This window comes from Simochromis diagramma, unplaced genomic scaffold (genome assembly GCF_900408965.1).
Source record: "Simochromis diagramma unplaced genomic scaffold, fSimDia1.1 OVJJ01000106.1, whole genome shotgun sequence".
In the NCBI taxonomy this organism is placed as follows: Eukaryota; Metazoa; Chordata; class Actinopteri; order Cichliformes; family Cichlidae; genus Simochromis; species Simochromis diagramma.
The window spans coordinates 803,022-821,520 of record NW_024387121.1 but is presented as its reverse complement, the minus strand read 5'-3'; the positions used below and the strand labels follow the sequence as shown (position 1 = coordinate 821,520).

Below are 18,499 nucleotides of genomic sequence, written 5' to 3'. Positions count from 1 at the left end.
TGTTTTCTTCTAGTGAATAGTTCATAAATATTTAATAAGTCCTCGTGTGTTCATGCTGTGAGTCATCCAGCCATGGAAATGTCTCTTCCTGGCATTCTTTATGATATTAGTTTAGTGTAAAGTTTAATCTTTTATAAAGTTAATTAGTTAAATTAAAACCTGTGAACACTGCGTGTAAACTTGATGTCTAAACATCATACAGTGTGGTTCAGAGCAGTTCAGTTACTACTGTTCCAGTTTAATTGGTGAGATCTGTTTACACCTCCCAGTCCGGATTAAAGCTGCACATTTGGTCATGTTTCCTCTGCCTGGAAGTATGTTATGATTAAAGACCTTTCAGTCACAAGACTGCTGCATTTGTTAAGATCACAATAACTTATTTGATTTCAAATTCATATCAGCCTGAGAACGGAGATGGATCCAGGCTGTTTTCAGGGGATGGTTTTTATTTCAGGAAAGAACACAGCACGACGTTCTCAGTCACTCTGATGTGTGAACGTGAAACACACATGTAATGGTAAGTTTGGAGCACTTTCAACTGATTCATGTCTTAAAATGAAAGTGTTATATTGGATGTTATGGAAATAAATAATTGTAATTGGTATTTTCATGCAGACTTTTCGAAGTGTGCATTGAAACAGAAACAAAACCTCAGTGTTTCTCAAATATCATTAAATATCATTAGCTGGGCATTTTCAGCCCTCAGGAGTGGTATGGTGGATCTCTTTATTAACAGAACTCTTCTTCTTTTGGCTGCTCCGTTTAAGGGTCACCATATACGATCATCTGCCTCCATTTTACCCTATCCCTGTGCTAAGGATAGCGCGACACAGCGACTCTGCGGTTTCCTTTAAGGTAAACACATAAAAACATTAACTAATTAGAAATGATAAGCTTAAGCCGGTAATTCAAAATAATTAAATAATTAGAGTAGGAATTTCAACTAAAATGCTAGTCGCAGAGGTTTTTTTAAAATGTTGTTTTCTTATTACATGCACCTTTAAGAACAGCTGAAAACATGTAAAAATTATAAGCTGTGTCCAAAGCTGTGGTACTGCACACAAGAAACCACTTAAACTTAAGTGATGTGGCACCCAGGATCAATCAAGCTCTGAGTTCAGACTGGATATTTTTTAATAAGAAAGTTAAGATTTTAGGAATAACACAAGGACAAACAGTAGTCAAACGTGCATTGAAATGATGTTGCATGCCGTTCTTACTGTCTGTGCAATATAAATCAATAAGTCACAGATAACTGAGCGTGGGTTTAGGATGACTGAAAGCACTACTTTAAACAGGAATGATGTGGTCTCGTCTTGTGGTTGATAAATGTCTGAAGCAGAATGTAGGTGTAGTTCAGTGTACTTTCTTCAAAACAAAGGAACTGTTATATGCAGTGTTGGGTAAGTTACTTTAAATGAGTAACTTAGTTACATTACTAGTTACTTCTATCAAAAGTAACTCAGTTACTTCAAGTTACTCGTTACTTTCAAAGTAACTAGTTACTAGGGAAAGTAACTTTGGTTTTACTCAGAATTCTCTTGTTAATGTGTTGCTTCCATAACTTTGCCAGTCTTCTAGCTTGCTTACTTGCCACAAGTGCACTGTGCCACCTACCAATAGAAAGGAAAAAATAATGTGCATATTTCCACGAGAGAAATCCCACGCCTGGACCGTCGTTGACCGCCGCCATGATTCTAGCCTAAGTCACAGCGTCATGTGCGCCTTTTACATCCAACACAAAAACTGCAGTCGTGGTGCTTTCGATTGTACTCGGAACTCTGAAATTCTGCCTTCTGAATAGGAAGATGTAGGTAACACCAGACTGCAGATGAGCTGCATACAGGGCTGGACTGGGACAAAACATCGGCCCGGGAATTTTGACTAGAGACCGGCCCACCATTATAGTAAAAATCATAAAGCCTTTGAATGAAAATAAACACTGTTGTGACAGTGATGTTCACTGTTCTGATGGTATATATGTATCAATCTATCAATCGTTTGTTGTAAGATTCAGATAATTATTTTTTAAAAGCAAGACATTTTAAATGAGAATAAGAAATAAAAGTATTTCTTTGTGCCCCCCTCTCCCTGTTAATGCCCTACCTGGCCCCCTGGCAAAACTTTGCTAGACCCGCCCCTGCACAGTTACCAGCTGTCAGCTACGTAGAAAAAGGATCCTGGTGTTATTTGTCTCTCAGAAACAGTTCATAACTTCAACTCATTCATGTCACCTAAAAGGTAAACCTGTTTCTCCATCACCTGTTCAGCTCTGATGATTCAGTAAGAACATCTCCTGGTTTCATCTTCATGTTTCCCTCTCACCAGATAACCAAACCATATCATGACCAGCAGCCTTTACAGCTGTGGCTCCAGCAAACATCAGCTGATACTAGAAATTAATATTAAATAAATTCTAACAACAGCTGATCAAGCTTAAACGTGCTGCTGTTGTTTAGCGCGACATCCGCTGGTTTCTTCTTTCTGGCACAAAGTGGACGATAAATAAACAAGAGAGAAAAGCTGATCAGCTGATCATTGATCAGTTTTCATGATTGAAGTAGAAACAGGAGAGAGAGGGGAGAGAATGAGAGAAGAAGAGGCAGCTGTGCAGCGTAAACACAGAATAACTGCAGCTTTGTGTCTTTTTCATTGTAGCTGAATTACGGGACAAACTGCTCCTTTTCACCTCAATAGGAATGCATAATATTTTCTCTGAATACCAGACGATTCTGCTTTTTACCGGACGGTTGGAAACTCTAATAATTAATCTTATGAACAAAATAAAGTTCAACATCAGTAACATCATAGCACCCACCCAGCTGTAGAAACTCTGTCATGCTAGCTAGCACGCAGTATGGAAAAAGTCAGCATAACGAAAATAAACTCCACCTAAACTTGGTTTATATCTGACCCAGATAGACTGCAGGTCATAACTTCTTACGTGAAGTTCAGTTCACACTTGCACCAGCGGCTCTCCTCTTGCCTCCCCTTTCCCTCCTCCACCACTTGCTAATCTGTGGAAGCTCCAAGACTATCGCGGTAATCCCAGTAACGACTAACGCGTTCCTAATTTTGGCATAATAACTAGTTACCGTGCTCGTCACCACAATAATAACGTAGTTACTGTAACACATTACTTAATAATGGTTAGTCCCAACACTGGTTATATGTAGCCAGTTTTTTACAGTTCGCAAGACTTTTGGTTCAAAACTGACAAATTATGTATATTGTCATAGTTTTGAAGTGCCCAATTTTTTTTAAACAATAAAAAACAGAAAGAAAAATCCCTTAAAAGAGGAGCGTTTGTCGGAGTTTTTTTTTTTTTAAATTTTTTTTTTAATTCCAACAAAAAGCTTTTAAGATGATAAGATGTACGAGCAGTCCATGAAGGCAGCATCTAGCTGATTTGCTCAGCTGGCAGAAAAACTGAAAGTTTCTAGACTGAACCATCCCACGGTGACAGGCCACAGAGTTCTAGTCAGCACATTAATCTCATGTAGGAGGCTCTAACAACTGATCTGGTGGTCAGTCTCCATCGTAAGCGCCATAGTCACGCTGAGAGACCAAATGTCAAAGAGCAGGGAAACAGTAGAAACTACCAACACCTATTCACAGGTCAATTTTACACTCAAAGTCTCACAATCTGAAACTAAATCTAGTTTCTGTTCAGCATCCATCTTTGATCCTCAGCATAAATCAGTCTAGATCATAATTTTAGCTGATCTGTTCTCTGATAATCCAATGGAGAAGAAATTTTTCTACAGCTGATAATCCCTTGAAATTATCTGGGGGAAAAAATAAAAATACTACATATGAACACAAGTTAAAAAAATAAATAAATTACACAGCAGTTTAAATCCAACATTTCGACTTTATTTAAAAATAACACATTTTTATTATTAACTTTTGAAGGCGTACACAAACAACTGGAGGCAAATATACATATATACAACTTCCTTTAAAAAGACAAAGAAAGTAAACTTTTAAACGACAGCAGATTACTTTGGCACTTTGTGATCCGTGTCAGAGGGCTAAATAAAATCTGACTCCGATAACGAGCCACAGAGATGGACAGAGTTTGACAGAAATGAAAACCTGAAAATTTTAAAAGGCGGACAAAAAAAGAAAAGGGGGGCTTATGTTGAATTTTTGGGGAAACTCTGAAAATCTGATAAATTTAGCATCAGGTGTTGGAAAGTCCTGCTTGAACTAACCGAACTCACTTTCATGACAAAGATAGACGAGTTTGGGCTACATTCATGTTTTCTTTCACACACAGACATTATTAATCTGATCTTTGGCTCCTGAAATCACACTCATATGGTGAACAGAAATGATCCGCCTGCGTAATTTGAATCACTTCAAAAAGAAGAAGCGATGAGTGTGAAACGCTTCCTCAGTCCGATCACTCGCGGTAACCTGTTCAGCGGTGTAAACGCACAGGTAAAAGTTTAGCAGCATTAAATTTCCCACAGTTCCTCACAGACAGCGTCCTCTCCTCGTGGGACTGAGGTTTGTCTCTTGGTTTTCTGCTCTTGTCGCGTTCACCCACTCCTCCCACTTCACTCCCACTTGTAGAGCTTCAGCATTTTCTCCGTAAGCGATGCCAAAAAGTGCTCGCCGTTCACAGAAAACGGGCTGATGTCCAGCACCGGGAGGTCGGCCGGAAGCTTCTGGCGCAGACCGCCGCTGCTGGCGTCCCACACCTGAGGAGGAAAAGGAGACCGAGATGACAAATCAGACAGAAGGAAACATTTAAGCTTCAAGCTTAATCAAGAAAAAATAAGAATATTAATACAATTTTAAAATCTAAAGACAACATCACCTTTGGCAAAGTCAAAACTGGAAACTGACTCATCAGAAATGATCATATATAAGTTTAAAAAGAAACATTCAAGAAAAAAAATTATCTAAACTATCAAATAAGCAAGTCTCAGTAAGTGTGACTGTGAGTCATTCAGTAAATAATTAATTGTGTAAGTAGGTCAGTAACTAAATATGCAAGCACATAAGTAAGGTGTTAAGTGAGTGAGTGATTAGCTAAGGCCTCAGTGTCAGTCAGAGACCCTGTGGCAACCTCCGGCCTGTGGAGGTGAAATGGGATCTAAAGAGGGCGTTGCACCAAAAACCTCCTTTGTGATTTCTTTAGTTCTTAGCAGGTTGTTGTGAACACCCACAGTTTGCACACCTTTACCAAGCAATTAAAATAACTGTGCTCAAAATACGAGCACAATTAAAAAGAATTTGGGGTAATATTTCATAAAAATAAAAATTAAATTTAAAAATTATTCAATCAAAAAAAAAAAATCTGGGTTAAAAGAGAATCACTGATTTTCCTTAATTTTTAAGGAATATTTAACCCTTTAAGACCTACCATAGAACCAAGTCCGCCAGAGCTTATGTTATATTTTTACATGCTGTGGAGCCATTTGTGGGAGCATTTCAAGTTGATATACATAAATACAACCATTACAGCCTAAATTTTAATATGTATGCATTAAGTGCATAGTAATTACATAAATTGCAAAAAAGTGCAATAAACTACAAAAAATTGAAAATAGTTTTTGTTTTTTTATCATATATTTCTAGTTAGAGAAATTTAAGAGGCTTATCCCTCAAAACTGTAAATACAAAAAAGTTGCACAAAATAGTTTCCAACAACAGGACATTTATTTTAAGTGTCTTCATAGTTTTATTTTTGAAATACACCAATTTTTATATACTGCAGGAAAAACGAAAATAAATATTATAATGCAAATTTGCAAAAAAGCAGCATATGCATCAAAATAAACTATTTCCAGCAGTGCAATATGAGTTCCAAGCAACCCAGAAACGACACAGAAACTCATAAACTCAAACATAACTTTTAAAAACACCAGTATAGGCTCATGAGGCCCTGATGGTAAAAAAAAACTACATTTCCGCGAAAATGACGTCACTTCCGGTTTCGGGCAGGTCATGGCGGCCATGCAATAGGTCACGCTGACGTCTATTCCAACATAGGAAGTGTTATGAACAGCTGATCCGATCAGCAAAGCATCTGGAATATTATGTTTTTGTTGCCGCAAGTGCTTTTTATGCAGTTTTTGCAAAGCTATATGTGGAAGGAAACCATGACCTAGGACAAGCTGATGGCATAAGATGTAAGTACAACTCCTCTGGTTTCATATGCAAAAAAAAAAAATTATTGCGCTAGCTCACGTGGTTGCAGTGCTACCGGGATTTAAAAATAGTTACGGCTTTAAAGGATTAAAGAACATAAACTCTCGGACACTTGATGTTACTAAATATTACAAAATGTAATTGGAATTGAATAATTATTACATTTAATAAATAAAATCATTTAATATATTTCTTTAATTTAATACATTTATTTATTTTAATACATCATTTAATACATGTAATTATTAAATTATTAAATTGTATTTAAAATAATTGAAATTACACAAAAAACCAACAAAAATGATATGGTATTTAGATGTATACATTTCAATTAATTTAGAATGCAAAAATAATTTAACGAAGCAAACCACAAATATTTTATATAAAACAAATATGAATAAAAAATACTAAATTCATTAAAATAATTAAAATAAAAGCTGATCATTTATCAAAATATAAAATAATAATTTGCCCTTTCAAATAACAGACAAATGTAAAAGGACTGACCATAGTGGAGTTGGAGGCCTCGTCCCCGGCGCAGACCAGTGTCCCGCCTCCGTCTGGACTCCTGAAGACGGCGTTCTTGGTGAGCAGTTTGCAGGACGAGCCGGCATTGAACGTCTGCACCGGCTCGCAGGAACAGCTGGGCAGCTCACTCGACTCCTGCTGAGGGGTTCGAGTCAGCGCCATGAGAACACAGCGCAGAGACGGATTGGAGCGTCCTGCAGGACAGACGATGGTTACTCAAAAGGTGCCATGAGAGGGTGAAAAGTTTAGATCACGTGACACCGCCTCCATCTTTTACCTACACTCCGTGGTGTTCTATCAGGAACTGAGGGGTCAGGGTCTTACCGGGCCTATAAGTGACGAGACAGTGTCGACTCTCCGTCTCCACCTGGATGTCGGTGCAGCCAGAGGTCTCCAGGGGCAGGACGTGGGGCCTGTAGGTGGCCTCGTTCACCTGCTCCCAGAAACACCCGCCCTCCAGAGAGCCAGCAAGGAGCCCCCCACATGGGAACGAGCTGGACGCTGCCCTCGGGACGTAACACAGAGATGCCACCGGACATCTGGAAACATCACACACCCACAATTCAAAGTTTTTAAGTTGAGTGAATTTGTGAAACCGTGGTTTAATAAAACTTTTGGTCTTACTCGCTCTGCTTTTTTATGTTTTTTGTGTACCTGGAGCGCAGCGGCACGAGCTCCTGCACGTGCGTGCTGGTGTCTCTCGTGTCGTAGATGAGCACAGAGCCGTTGCTCAGGCCGGCGTAGATGTAGTTACTGTTGTCCAAACACCAGCAGCAGCTCCACACTGGTTTACCCGCATTATAGGTCTGAACCACCGTGTTGGTCAGCAGGCTGGAAAAAAACAACAACACATTAACTCACAGGCGCGCACGACTCAACCCTCTGTGAGGCTGGAGATGCTGACGTGCTCGTACCTGGTCAGTTTGATAGTGTTGTCCAATGCAGCAGACAGCAGCAGGCTGTCGTTCTGCCTGTTGAAGGACAGACCTCGGATCTGTTTGCTGTGGATGGGAACGTACTGACTCGCCCTCATGTTCACCACACTGACCTTCTTTACCCCGCACCCTGAATGGAGGAAAAGAGGAAAAATAGGAAGTTGAGTGATTCAAAACACACACACACACACACACACACACGCACACACACGCACGCACACACGCACACACACACACGCACGCACACGCACGCACACACACGCACACACACACGCACGCACACACACGCACGCACACACACGCACGCACACACACGCACGCACACGCACACACTCTAACTCGGGTGATCTATTAGTGGAACTTCTCTCATTATGTGTGAATGTCTAACGCGACTACATTTACACAACTAATGCTGGGTGAAACTGTTCTTCGTGTCTGGTGTGAGCGATAAAGAATCACACTTGTCAAGTGGAAAGAAGGATGTCTCACCGGGCACCAGCGTGGTGTGAGGCGACGGCTGAGAGGCCAGCAGGCAGCTCAAAGGTTCACAGTACGATAAAACCCTGCAGCCTCCGGCCTGAGACACCAGCACCGCCTTGGAGAAGCTGTACTGAGCTAACCTGGAGCCGTCCGCCCTCTGAGACAGGCTCAGGACATGGGAGGAGGACGAGGACGTGGAAGAAAAGAGGTTCCTGCTCGTCTCGGCTATGAGGGCTCTCAGCTCCTGTACGAGGGAGAGAAGGCAGATTATTAGCATCACATTCTTCACTAAACTAAAGCAGAGGGAGACTTACGCACTTTGATTGTGTTTAAACAAAAACACATGAAATACCTGCAGCTCCTGCTGTGCTTGTCCGTATTTGTTGGTGACGACCTGCAGTTTGATTTTGTACTGAGCCGACTCCAGTTCAGCCTTCCTCCTCAGCGACTGCTCCTGCTCCAGAGACCTACAAACACGTTGTTGGGAATCAGTCATGGGACTAACAACCCACAGACTAAATCCACCTAACATGTCACTATATTGTTACTGATCCTGATCTACTGAAATCTAACAAGAACAGCACAAACAAGGACAGCTGAAGCTGGCTTTAGACAATTATTCATAATTTTTGCCATTTTGACAGCAGGCCTGTGAATGCAGACTGGGAAAAAGTGTGCAAGAAAAAACTGAAAGATTCATTCTTTTGCTTTGTCATCGTGACCTAAGTTTCATTGTCAGGCTTGTCAAACAGGCAACTGTGAGCTGGCTGCAGGTTCTGTGATCCGTCACTGTAATTAGATTTTTTTTTAACATGATGGCAAAGCAACTTTTCTGCTGATGCCATTAAGAATCCAGTACACCCTCTGCACTGTTTGCTTTGCATGCCACCGCAACATCATCTTACAGTCGCTTGTTTATGCTAGCTGCTAACCTGCAGGTAGTCACTGCAGTGTTCTCCTGAACAACAGGTGAGGCCACTACAGCGCTGATACAGGAAGAGAAGTCAAAATCCAAGTGTTTTCCACAAATCCTCATGTTTTTCAAACTGTTGCAACATCTCTCAATGAACAATCTGTGACTTAATCGAGAGGTGGTCTTACAGCCGAAGTGAAACCATAACAGTGACAGACGTGACATTGTGTTCAGCATCCCAGTTTTGTGGGGGTCGGGTGGAGGAATGACCCAATAAGATGATGATAATAATAATAATAATAATAATAATAATAATAATAGTGTATACTTTATTGACCCAGTCACTCAGTGAAGCAGTGGGCAGCCACTAAGCAGGCACCCGGGGAGCAGTGTGTAGGGACGGTACCTTGCTCAGGGGTACCTCAGAGTAGCTCAGTGGATTTGAACCCCCGACCTTCCGATCATGGGGCGACCACTCTACCTAGAGATCTTTTAGAGTCCCTGTTTGCAGATTACAAACAGATTCTTTCATTTGATCTATCAGTGTCCAATGTAAGACATTATCCTTTTAAATATTAATACATATAGAATTTACTTGCACCTGCAGTGAGACAGCTGTTGTCAATTTAAAGTGATGATTCTTTAATGGTTTATCTTTCATTTCTTAAGCAAATATTTAACAGTTTATAAACAGAGTTCACTCAGGATTCGTCCTGCTGGAGGAGAGCAGTGTTCCTCGTTAGCACAGCTAAACGGATATGGTGCAGAGAGCAGAGAAGGCGATCACTCACTTCTTTAAGCTCTCTTGCTCCGTGTTGTCAAGCGCTCTCAGTTTTGGAGCATACAGGAGCACGATGTCGGAACGCTTTGCTTTCTTGTTGCACTAAAATCACAAAAAACAAAAACAAAAGACCATCAAATATATTTTAACCTTCAATCTTCCACCGGTGGTCGATGGGATTTCTCTTCCTTCTCACCTGCGGACATTTAGCAGAAGGGCTCTGAGCTTTCAGCCAGCGCTGGATACAGGTGTAACCGAAGAGGTGACCACACCGCAGAGCGGCGAGTCTGTGCTCGCCGGCCGTCGTCCACGCTTCGAAGCAGATGGTGCAGGTGTCACCTTCATTCTCGTCACTGGGAGACAGAACTGCTGAGGACACCTGGAAGCAGGGAGGATCAACAGTTAATGATCGTTTTTGTAAATATCCTAAAAAACAAAACAAAAAACAAACAAACAAACAGGGGACAGTGTTTTATCAGTGAATGCGAGTCCTTTTTAGCCTGTCGATGTGTTTCAAAGGCTCAAAGTAAGGTTACACTCACTTGTTGCACCACCTTGTTGTGGAAAGTGGCATTACAGAAACGCATCAGCACCCGCGTGAGGCTTGAGTTGATATATTTTCCACATAATGCATAAATAGTTTTGACATAAATTCTTGACATTATGTCTTCCTTTAATTAATTAATTATTAATATTTAAGCAGAAGTTGGATTTCTAAGACTTTACTGTTGTGGAAGGAAATTTAACACCAACTGCACACTTATCAAAGAACGCATCAGTGACTTGGTGTTGTACGGAGCTGGTCTTCTCCGAGGACAATTTCCAGTCCAGGAATACTGTACAAGACTACACTTGTTACAAAATGATGATGGTAAACATATTTTTCTTGTTTTGTTTTTGATGCAATAAAGAAACCCTGGTTTTTGTGGGTGCTAGAATGAAGACAGTGAGACCACTTTGGAAAACAGCTAAAAGACACAATTTAGTGTAATCCATCCGTGTCATGGTGGTTATAGGTCACTGCAGATGATAACTACAAGTTCACAGAGCTTGTGAACCCAATTAAGAGAGGATGAAGCGAGGGCTGGTACCCCATGGTCGGTGACCAGGCCCCTCCACCAACTGAGGACCAACTCACTCTGTGTGTGGTAAACCCAAGCACACTTTAAGAAGACACCAAACATCACAGCAAACATAAGGAAAGCGACTTTTCTTCAGCAGTAACTGCATACTAATCCTGAGATTTTTCTTTTTTACAACCAAATAATTTTTTAATAAAGTTATCCTAAAAACAATTTTAAAATATATTAAAAAAAAAATAGTTTTACATGTGTAAAAAGCACAAGCACAAAAGAAAAATGTCTGAAAGCTACCTGAACACCCTGGACTTGAGCTTCTGCCCTCTCGGCTTCTGCTGTGGCACTGGAGTCTGAACGGAGATAAAAATAATCGTGGACGCTCATTGGTTACCTTCATGTATCATAAGCCCAGCTGCAGCTTTATGATAAAGCTTTAATCAGGGTGATTTCTTGAAATGGATTCAGCTGAGACTCACTGGTCGTAGCGGCTTCCTGTGGTTGAGCAGGTTGGACAGTGGCGCTGAGGTCAGACCCAGCAGGTGGCACAGGGTCGACGGCCTCTGCAGCAGCAGCCGTGCTCTCTTCTTCACCCTCTGCCTCATCCTCAGACTCACTAATCTCAGTGGCGCTGCCCGACTCTGGCTCTGCTGTGCTGGCAGCCGGCGCTCGCAGCAGGAAGTCTGGAAAGCCTCTAGAAGGCGCTGCAGTCTGGCTCGGATAGTGCACTCTGAGGCCCTGCCTGCACCACAAACACAGGTTTATCACCTTGATGAAGCACACAAAGCACATGTGATGTTTCTTCTGTGCTGTCCAGCTTACCTGACTCTCCTTCGTATTGGCGGCGTAGATGTAGCCCCGCCCACCGCCCTCTGACTAAACGCCCAAGTGGCAGGAAGCCTTGGAGGAGTATAAGCTGCCGCCTGTCCCTCGGCGCTGCCATCATCATCATCATCATCATCTACTTCAGTGCTGCTGCCAGAGTCGGACATGACGAGAGCAGCGTTGGCGTTCTCAGCATCGCCTGCAGGAGCTGCAACGCCACCCTCTGGCTGCCCAATCCCCTGCAGCTCCACAGGAGAGTCTACCTCCATGGCCTCCATCTGCAGGGTAGCATTATGTGTATCAAAAAGCCAAAAAAACAACACAGGAAACTACATTATTTTCTGTTCAGCAACTACATGCAGACTAATCGTGGCTGATGTGTAAACTCGTCCAAACGGCTAAGTGTAGGGTAAACGGTATACAGTAGAAACTATATGAATTTGGCCAATGGTAGAGATTTTTACTGTATCGCTGTACCGTGATAGCTCATGTTGATGCGCCTGTTTTGGTTGAAACCATCGCAGTGGCTGCAAGCTATCATGGAGCTTACAGGTGGGGTGGAGGAGGTGGTGCGCATAAAGAAGACCGGTGCAACGTTGGTCATATGGACCTGGTTTGGGTTTAAGCAGTCAGAGGTTGAGCAGAAAAATATCATTTGCAAATTATGCTGGGCAACAGTAATAGCGAAGAAAGGGAATACAAGTCATGTGTTTTATCACCTCAAAACTAAGCACGTTTTGGAATATGAGGAAAGCCAAAAACTGCGCCTTCCACAAACACAAACTTTCAGTTTTTCGATGTTCATGCCTTTTTAATTTCACATTTATTAAAATTATAAATATATATTTTAACTCAAAAGTACAGTTTTTAAAATTTAATGTTGCTGAAACAACAAAATAATTAAAAATAAATAAATAAATCTATCTGATCGAGATAGATTTATCTCATCTTTGGAAAAGAGAGTTTATTACAGAGAAATGGCTCTTTCCAAAATAAAAGCTATACTATACGCTTCTTCTGGGCTATATTCTCAGCAGCATATTAAACATATCAGGTCCCCATAAGGAGAATCATGTGCTAACGGCTGTCTAAATGACTCGGGTAAAGTTTGTAGCATGCGTGCTTGTTGTTTTTGTCTGCTTCCACTTGTCTTTGCACTAGGATGCTGTCGGAATAAATGTGCAGTCATATTCGTTGTGTTCCCACTAGTGCTGTCAACGTTAATCTCGTTAAAATGACATTAACGCCATAACGCCGCAAAACTCCGTTAACGAGTTACCGCGGATCGCCCCATGCGTGGGGCTGGACGGCGTCAACACGTTAACAAGCAAACTGCGCTAATGCACTAGTTCCCACCAATTGAGCATTGCATGGCACATCCGACATACTGTTTTACTTTTGTCCATGACGCGCTTACCATCAGGGTCATACCTCACATGAAAACCAAGATAGTTCCAAACGCCAGATCTGAATGAGGGTGGGGGAGGTTCAATTTCGGGTAGCATTGAGGCAGTTGCCATGTTGCAACGAGCTTAGCTTCTGTCTTGCTAGCTTGCGCTGCGCTCAGTGGATCTGCACTCGACAGTGCAGCCTGGGCGAAGTAGTCAAACGCAGATCCACTGAGCACTCAACAGAGACGGCATCATCAGAAGAAAAGTTGATAAAATAAATAAAAACTTTTGTATTGTTCGATACATATGCGTACCGAACCGAAAGCACTGTATCGAACGGTTCAATATCGATACGAATATCGTTGCACCCCTAATATATATCAGCCCTAGTTTGCGCTGTGTGGCTCATTAAACCCACCGGCTTTAAACAATAATCCTTATTTCCCTTCTGCTATAGAAGTTTCCACTGGGTGATCCCTGCAAACTTTATTCTTTATAAAACCCTAAAAAGCCAAATTCCACAACAAAACCTTTCACATGTTTAATCTGACTCATCCCTGCACACTGGACAGTAAACAAGCAAATTTCTAGTGCCTCTCGTGCACCTGACCAGGTTGTCCATTGGAAACAGATCACAGCTCGGTTCTCCTCACCCTCAGGTACGTCCCGCTAGTCAAGAGGTACGGTGGCCCCTAGAGACAAAGCACGTACAAACTCCAAAACACAGCGGAAGTGCTCCAGGACGCTAGGGGCAGTGTTGAGCTTCTCTCTGAGCAAAGCACACTGACTGTTAGCTAACGTCAGATTTGACTCCACCATAAACCAAGTGTTCATAGTAATTAAAAACATATCAAACAAACAACAGTTTGCACATTACCTTTCTTATAAAGCGTGGTTGTTCTATTCTTGCAGGTGTTTTCTGCCGGTATCCAACTCCAAGCGTTTGCAACAAACTTGCACTTTATTTTACAAATCGAGCTCAACACTGTCCCTAGCGTTCTGGAGCACTTCCGTTGTGTTTTGGAGTTTGCACGTGCTTTTTGGAGTTTGTATGTGCTTTGTCTCTGGGGGCCACCTTAAAGAGGCACAAAAGAAGAAGGAAAGAAAAAAAAAAAAAAAAAAAAAAAAACCAGAGGCTGCCTGCGATAACTTGGAATGAGGAGATCTCAACTACAGAGACTGTCAAGTTTTATCCAAACAAGAAAAGGGGGGGGGGGGGGGGGGGGTAACAAATGTCCTGCTTAAAACAAAGAATATAGCCTTCAGCAGGGAGAACGTATGAACAAGTCAAAGGGAAGTGAAAACAAATGCATGCCAACGGAAACTACAGAAATAATGTGGAGTGGAAGCAGCACATCATGAGTGAAGTCTGGAGTGGAGAGGCTACCCAGGAGTAGTGGAGTGAGCCAAACCAAATCTGTGAACCAATTCTGCTCTTTAACAGCTTAAAACCTGTGGCTGCAGCTCCCTCCTTCCCCACACTGAGCCTTCCTCCCATACACCTTCAACCCTCCCACATTTTTGCCCCTCCTCACAGGCTCACTGCGTTTTCCGAATTTTACAACTCCTCCCCCCATCTGTCACCACACTGCTGACCAGATGCAGAGTCAGATGGGGCCAGTAGTCCTCAGAGCTTGCGCTACCCAGTTATGTGGTTCCATTGCATCTTTAGGACAAGCCCGAATATGGAAAAGGTCCCCATGCAGTGGAAGAGGTCACAGAGGTCACATACCTTGTGGCTTTGCCCAAGACAGACCTGTGGCACTATCAGCACAGGTCCATGATCAGCCCGTTTGTGACCCCCTTCAGCCAGTCTCTACCTGCTCAACTATCTCTACACCCACCTGGACAAGCTAACAAGCACAGTTCAAGAAAAAAAAAAAGTTTGTTTTTTTTAAATAATATTTTTTAACTTCTCCAGTGACTTTAACACCATCTGTCATAGGCGATAAGCTTAGATGAGGGAGGTGGACACACACAGTGTGTGAGAGACAATGTGGTCAGCAACCCTGGTCCCTGCAGGGACCAGCGCCTCTCCACCACAGACTTCAGCTACTGCACAGAGACCTGCCACCTTCAGAAATTGTCTGATTATTCTGCAGCAGTGGGATGTAACAGAAAGAGTGATGAGGAAGACTACAAGACTGTGGTGGGAAACTTAGGTGACGCAAAAAGATCTATCTGCATCTTAACCTGGCAAAGCCTTAAAGTCGGTTGTGGACATGAGGAGGATTGGAACAACGCGTTAGGTCTGATTTTAAAAGCATCACTAAGCTAAAATGTGGATAACCTACAGTTAAAGCAGTCATTATCAACAAACAGCTGAAAAACCATTCCTGAAAAGTGTCTACCATGTCGTTCCAGCGGATACTCTTCGCTGCGCTCCCCGGGAGACGCAGGCGCCTTCTTCGGTTGAGCCCCGAACTAAAGCCCGAGGTCATAGAGGCCTCGGAGCAAGAAAACCGCCAACAGTCACTGCTATTCAAACTCCACACAGCTTCACCTTGACTGTTACTTATCGGCACAAGAGCAACGTTTTACAATCTGGAGAGAACACCTGTTGTTTTCTGTGATTTCCGTTTTACCTCCAGATAACCACGGAGCTAAAGTTAGCTAGCATTGGAGTGGAGCGATTCAGTAAAAACGCTTTAATGTAAATTTACTCTTATGCTTAGTGCTTAAACATATTGGCGTATTACCAAAGGTAATGGTAACTATTGTACGTACACAAAAAAGAAGAGTAAACGTTAGTAGGCTCGTTATTAGCGCTGTTAGCCAGCTTGGCTGTGCTGTGCTCGGGTAGTCGTCGCGGCGCGGTTAGGAGCGAACCCTACCTACCTGTGAGGGTTTAACAGCTGCCGATCCCGGTCTCAACTTCCACAGTAGTTAGCAACATGGCAGTAGCAAGTCGAAGAAGCAAATCTAGAGGGTCCAGCTGCTGTGTTGACGAGTTACTACTTCTTCTCACAGCGGTTAATGCAGTCAGGCAGACCCGCCTTCAGAGCTCGAATCTCCCGGCGCCAGTCCGCTCCGCCCGCTCCAGCCTGCCGCGACGTCACTGCCGAAGATCGTTTGTAAATAAGACGATTATCTTCCGGTCAACAGAGGATCGTCGATGTGTGATTTCAGAGTATCAAATTTTATCCTTCTGACCTGAAATTGTTTTCCAAATTTAAATGAAAATAGAAAATAAAAAAGCAAAAGATAACGAAACGCTGTATTATATTATTATGTGGAAAATTTTTGCATTTAAAAGTAGTAATAGGAAAGTTTCGGCTTCTTCACCTGCACACGTGCGTCAGCGTGTGGAATCAGCGATTCAGTGGTTATACTAATGTAGTAAGAAAAGCAAAATGAAAATATAAAACGAAGATCGTTTCTAACTTATTTATAAAAAATAATAAAGTATGGATTTGAACATTCAATGTTCAGAATGCTCAAAGTGGATGACTAAAGGCATTTCTCTCAGTCAGTCTCCTGCTGGTGTTCAGGAAAAAAAGCAACTAATACATAGTTTCACCTCTCATCCCAGAAGCTTCTTCAGTTCTAAGGTCAAATGGTGGAGAGAGACATGGACCCCCTGATGGTCTGTTTACCTAATCACATGAGCCAAGGTGTGAAAATGGGTGTAGGTCACAATCAGCCAAGGTTTTGGGGGAAACCTGCTGTGTGACCTAGATCCACCCGATCATGTGATTTCCTGAGGTCAAAAGGCTCAGAATGTGAGTGGCACCTGGGAAGGGATTTCAAAACTGGATTGTAGATGGCAGACAGTTGGTGTGGTAAACCACCATCTCTGTCCAAAGATTGTGTTCACAGTGGACATAGATGGCTTCTTTCACTCCTCTTTCATACCATCTGTCTCTTTGTCCAAATAGGAGTCCCCAATCCCAGTCTACAAGGGCCGGTGTCCCTGCAGGTTTTAGATGTGTCCCACCACAGCTGATTTAAATGGATAAATTACCTTCTCAACATGTCTTGAAGTTCTCCAGAGGCCTGGTAATGAGCTAATCATGTGATTCATGTGTATTGACCCAGGGTGAGAGCTAAAACCTGCAGGGACATCGGCCCTCGTGGACTGGGATTGGGGACCCCTGCTCTACAACGTGGTCTCTGCAGATAACCACAGATCTTAAAATATCTTTATCTTATCTTATGTGTGTAATGAAACTGCATTAAAGGACTCCATTCAAAAGCCCTGCTCATCAAGGTCCTTAGTATTCATTGTTTTTGTCTGTTACATCGGTAAGACAAAGAATGTTTTCAACCCCCGTTATGTGAATCAAGCTGAACCTGTTGTTTACTACAAGCCACACCTCAGTGTGGGGGAAACCCTGGTCCCATTTTTCAGCAAGCAGCCCAGGTCTTTTATAAATATATTTATAAAAACATACTATAACTATAAACTTTAACAATACTCTTGAAAGGGTAGGGCAAAATGCAACTCCATAAAATCAGAACATAATGTCTTTGAAACATAGATGACAATAAGATAAACAATCATCTCGCTGTATTACTACAGTATCGGCAGCAGGGGAGTGTGTGAAGGAATATTTTCAAATATCTCGGTGACTCAAAAGCCCTGGGGCAACACAGGGTTTTAATTCTCATTTGTTTTTACATCAACAAGAAAAAGAATGTGAAGTTTTCACCCCTATTCTGTGAATTAGAGGAACTTCCCTGGATCCTTACAGTTTAAACAGATCTTTCAGGATGTAAGTCATGACTCAGAAGTCAAAAAACAAGGAGTGTGTATTTTTCATGTATCTTCCTTAATTTTCATGTCTTTCCGTAAAGGAAATCATGTCACACACCGACAAACTTTTGGTCTTTGCAAACAATAGCCCATGTTAGAGAGTGTTCAAAGAGCCAGGAAAGTCATTTTTAAGTTGATGGTATGTGAAACAGAGTCACATTGTCAAAAAACGGATTAAAAGCATACCACTACTCAGATTTTGAATAAATCCGTGACTTGTTTTGTTTTTGTTTTTTTTGGTAGTTATGTTTGGTGCCCGGTACAGCTTTAATAAAAGTATCCATAAAAACATTTTATTCTGCATACGCATACAAATCATTTTTACCAGCCATGAGTAAAATTCATTTTTATGTACAATTCAAAGAATCCATTATTAAATGAAACTACATATTCCTCATACACTCAAGTGATATAAAACCTGATGATGACTAGATAGATCTACATTTCTGAAAAAAACAAAACAAAACATCAGGTTGAGTGCAAGATTCTCTGGAGGAAAAAAAAAAAGAAGTAATGTTTTCTGTACCAATGTCTGAGAGCCAACGGATCTCGACTGGGTTGCCAAAACTCTGGACAAATAGCACTTAAAAAAGTCTGCGGTCCCTTGAATCTCCAGCCCCAGGAACCAACTTTTCAGCACCACGACGAG

The 18,499-nt window shown here is 42.0% G+C and overlaps 1 protein-coding gene and 1 long non-coding RNA gene across 3 annotated transcripts; one reads left to right on the top strand and one right to left on the bottom strand.

Annotated features, from left to right (window-relative positions):
* Positions 1 to 90: 90 nt before the first annotated feature.
* LOC120743309 lies at positions 91 to 7,316 on the top strand. The gene is made up of 3 exons (XR_005698149.1): positions 91 to 517; positions 768 to 855; positions 6,653 to 7,316. It is a non-coding gene; the product is annotated as an uncharacterized LOC120743309 (long non-coding RNA).
* On the bottom strand, positions 3,855 to 16,558 carry rfwd3 (ring finger and WD repeat domain 3). Of its 2 annotated transcripts, XM_040046907.1 has the most exons (15): positions 16,380 to 16,558; positions 15,933 to 16,247; positions 13,972 to 14,169; positions 11,701 to 11,981; positions 11,358 to 11,620; positions 11,176 to 11,231; positions 9,999 to 10,181; positions 9,813 to 9,904; positions 8,461 to 8,575; positions 8,118 to 8,352; positions 7,608 to 7,758; positions 7,348 to 7,524; positions 7,018 to 7,232; positions 6,673 to 6,887; positions 3,855 to 4,709 (listed from the first exon to the last, which is right to left on the bottom strand). In XM_040046907.1, the coding sequence occupies exons 4-15, from the start codon at positions 11,979 to 11,981 to the stop codon at positions 4,566 to 4,568; spliced, it is 2,127 nt and encodes a 708-aa protein (XP_039902841.1). In that variant the 5' UTR covers positions 13,972 to 14,169; positions 15,933 to 16,247; positions 16,380 to 16,558; the 3' UTR covers positions 3,855 to 4,565. The 2 variants fall into 2 exon arrangements, with proteins under 2 accessions (XP_039902841.1, XP_039902840.1); XM_040046906.1 differs by lacking the exon at positions 13,972 to 14,169.
* Between the last annotated feature and the right edge of the window lie 1,941 nt (positions 16,559 to 18,499).